Source organism: Calliphora vicina, chromosome 4, assembly GCF_958450345.1.
Source record: "Calliphora vicina chromosome 4, idCalVici1.1, whole genome shotgun sequence".
NCBI classification, from domain to species: domain Eukaryota; kingdom Metazoa; phylum Arthropoda; class Insecta; order Diptera; family Calliphoridae; genus Calliphora; species Calliphora vicina.
Window position 1 is genome coordinate 102,221,232 of NC_088783.1, and position 2,562 is coordinate 102,223,793.

Below are 2,562 nucleotides of genomic sequence, written 5' to 3' on the forward strand. Positions count from 1 at the left end.
GACACCAAGTGCTCTTAAGGGTTAATTTCCATTTTTGTGCTGTTATTGTAAATACTAGACTTCATGTTATATATTTCTTAAGTTTCATCAAAATCGGCCAAAAAATATATAACATTTCGCTATCTTTCCATTAGAAATTCCAAATATTGAAAAATTTGACATTTGACCTTCACGATTTAAGTGTTAACGTTTTCCGATTTTAGGAAAACTTTCAGACTATATCTAGAAATACCTGAACTATAATATTCTGAACAGATTTTACTTAAAATTAATAACAGTAAAGAAATTGGGCTCATTCGCCAAAATATGACCCAAAAATTAGTTTTTCTCGAAAATCACAAAATTTAAATCGCAGGTACGGAAAAACTGTAGGAGGTATTGACATAATTTTTTCACATTTTTATTCCCTATTATGTTGTCAACAAATCCCCATGTGATGATAAAAAACTTCTGAAATTTGTTTAACAAAATTTTTTAAAATTTGAAATTGGAGTTTTGAAACTGCCGTTAAAAAAATATTTTTTTTTTTAGTTAACCTATACCTGCGAATAGGTTAACTGTATCCTATGAAGATAAAAACTGATACTGACAATTAAATATGGATATATTTTAAGTAAGAATAAACTTTTGTTTTAATATTTCTCAAAATATGTTAATTTTGTTCCTACATTTCTTGTTCTAGTGTCCTGAGACACGTTAATGACCTAGCGATTATAGAACGACAATTACGTACACATTTCGATTCTTTTAAATTAAATTGCAAAAGTAATTACTTAATAGCAAAATTTAAAAAAAAAAAACAAAAAACATTTTTTTGGTGGTATTTTAGGTCATTACGAAAGTTTTCAGGGGATACCGTGTCAACATTTCAAAAAATTTAATTCTAAGGGACACTCTAATGCATATGTTTGAAAATATTTTACTCATAATTTTTTCTGTGTGGTTTTAAAAATGTTTATATCTAAACTGCCTAACGACCCAAAATTGGTATTAAATTCCAGAAATCCTAATTCATTATTAAAAGCTAAAGAAATATTAGTGGAAACACAATATTTTTATACGAAAAAACTAATTTTCAAAATTTGTCGTTAAATTCAGATAATAATAAAAATAGAAATGTTACTAATAATCGCAATAAAAGGTTTACTAATTCTCATTCTTATCCACAATCATACAATCCTAATTCGAATCAAGTTTTGCAAAATAACTCAAAAAGATATTGTTATTTTAAATATAATTGGGGCATTCAAACGGTGTGCTATTAGCTTATATTGATAATAATTTTTGAGCTATGTTTATTGTTGTGTCATAAAATAACACTGGTTTTGTTTGAGCACAACAACAATTTGTTTAAACTATCCTAATATATTAGCACATTATGACAATATGACTTAATATCAGTCCGTTTGAATCCCACAAATCTTTGTATATTTTAAAATTATTTATTTAGGTTTAAATGAATGATAAACTATTTAAATACATTTAATAAATTTTTATTTTCCGCTATCGTAGCATATGGTTGATGTTGTTTTCGGTGTGTTCGTAAACCGGAATCTTGAGCAAATGCTTTACCGCACACATTGCACTTATAACGTTTTTCCTCCCCGTGAATAAGTTTGTGACGGTGTAGATATGTAGCGGCTGTAAAACCTTTACCACAAACATTGCAGATGACATCACGTATATTGAGATGAGATTTAATATGAGTATTCAGTTTATATAGATGATTAAAGCCATGTTTACATATATGACATTCATAACGAAAACGTTTTTCATGGCGTCTTATATGATTGTCGTAACCTTTGCGATCTCTAAATCCTGTTCCACATATAGGACACAAGTACGGTTTGACTCCAGTATGCAAAGTTAAATGCCTGTCTAACTCTGATTTCAATGGATAACCCTTGTCGCACACATTACAGTGATATATATTAATGCCCAAATGCCTCGTTACGTGCGTTAGATAATTCTTGAACTTATCAAATTTCATCACGCAAAGCCGACATTGGAATGGTATCGTGCCATTGTGCTGGGCTACGTGTATGTGATAGCGATCGTATTTTGTAATAATCTCATTACAAGTTGAACATTTAAACGGCCCTTGGCTATCTCTTAGGAACGACAGTTTTTCATAAAATTTCGATGTAGGTGTAAACTCGGTTTTATCTAATTCACACTTAAGTTCTTGTTCTCTGTCTTGGCTGAAAATGAAGTTTATATAGTCAATATGATCCTGTAGTTCATCCATGTTCTTATCGAAATTGTGATTTGATTTTAGTTCTTCAATCATGTTGCGAAAAGTTTCATTTATTTTTGGTAATATGCCAAACGCGATGTCATTAACTTGCCATAAAACTTCATACTTTTTATACATTTCAATTAAGACTGGTAATTTTGACTCATCAATGTTTTTCTAAAATAAAGACAACAAAGTATGTATATTTTTATCAATTTGTATCATTGATTTTGATTTACGAGTTAGTCTAATATATGTTGTATATTTAAATCAGAGACCGAAAATAACGGCTTCACTTTCATTTCAATAGTAAATTCTCTTTCGCA

The 2,562-nt window shown here is 29.1% G+C and overlaps 1 protein-coding gene across 1 annotated transcript; it reads right to left on the bottom strand.

Moving 5' to 3' along the window:
• Positions 1-1,422: 1,422 nt before the first annotated feature.
• Positions 1,423-2,347, bottom strand: LOC135958862 (zinc finger protein 239-like). Its single transcript, XM_065509796.1, has one exon. The coding sequence runs from the start codon at positions 2,288-2,290 to the stop codon at positions 1,469-1,471; it is 822 nt and encodes a 273-aa protein (XP_065365868.1). The 5' UTR covers positions 2,291-2,347; the 3' UTR covers positions 1,423-1,468.
• Between the last annotated feature and the right edge of the window lie 215 nt (positions 2,348-2,562).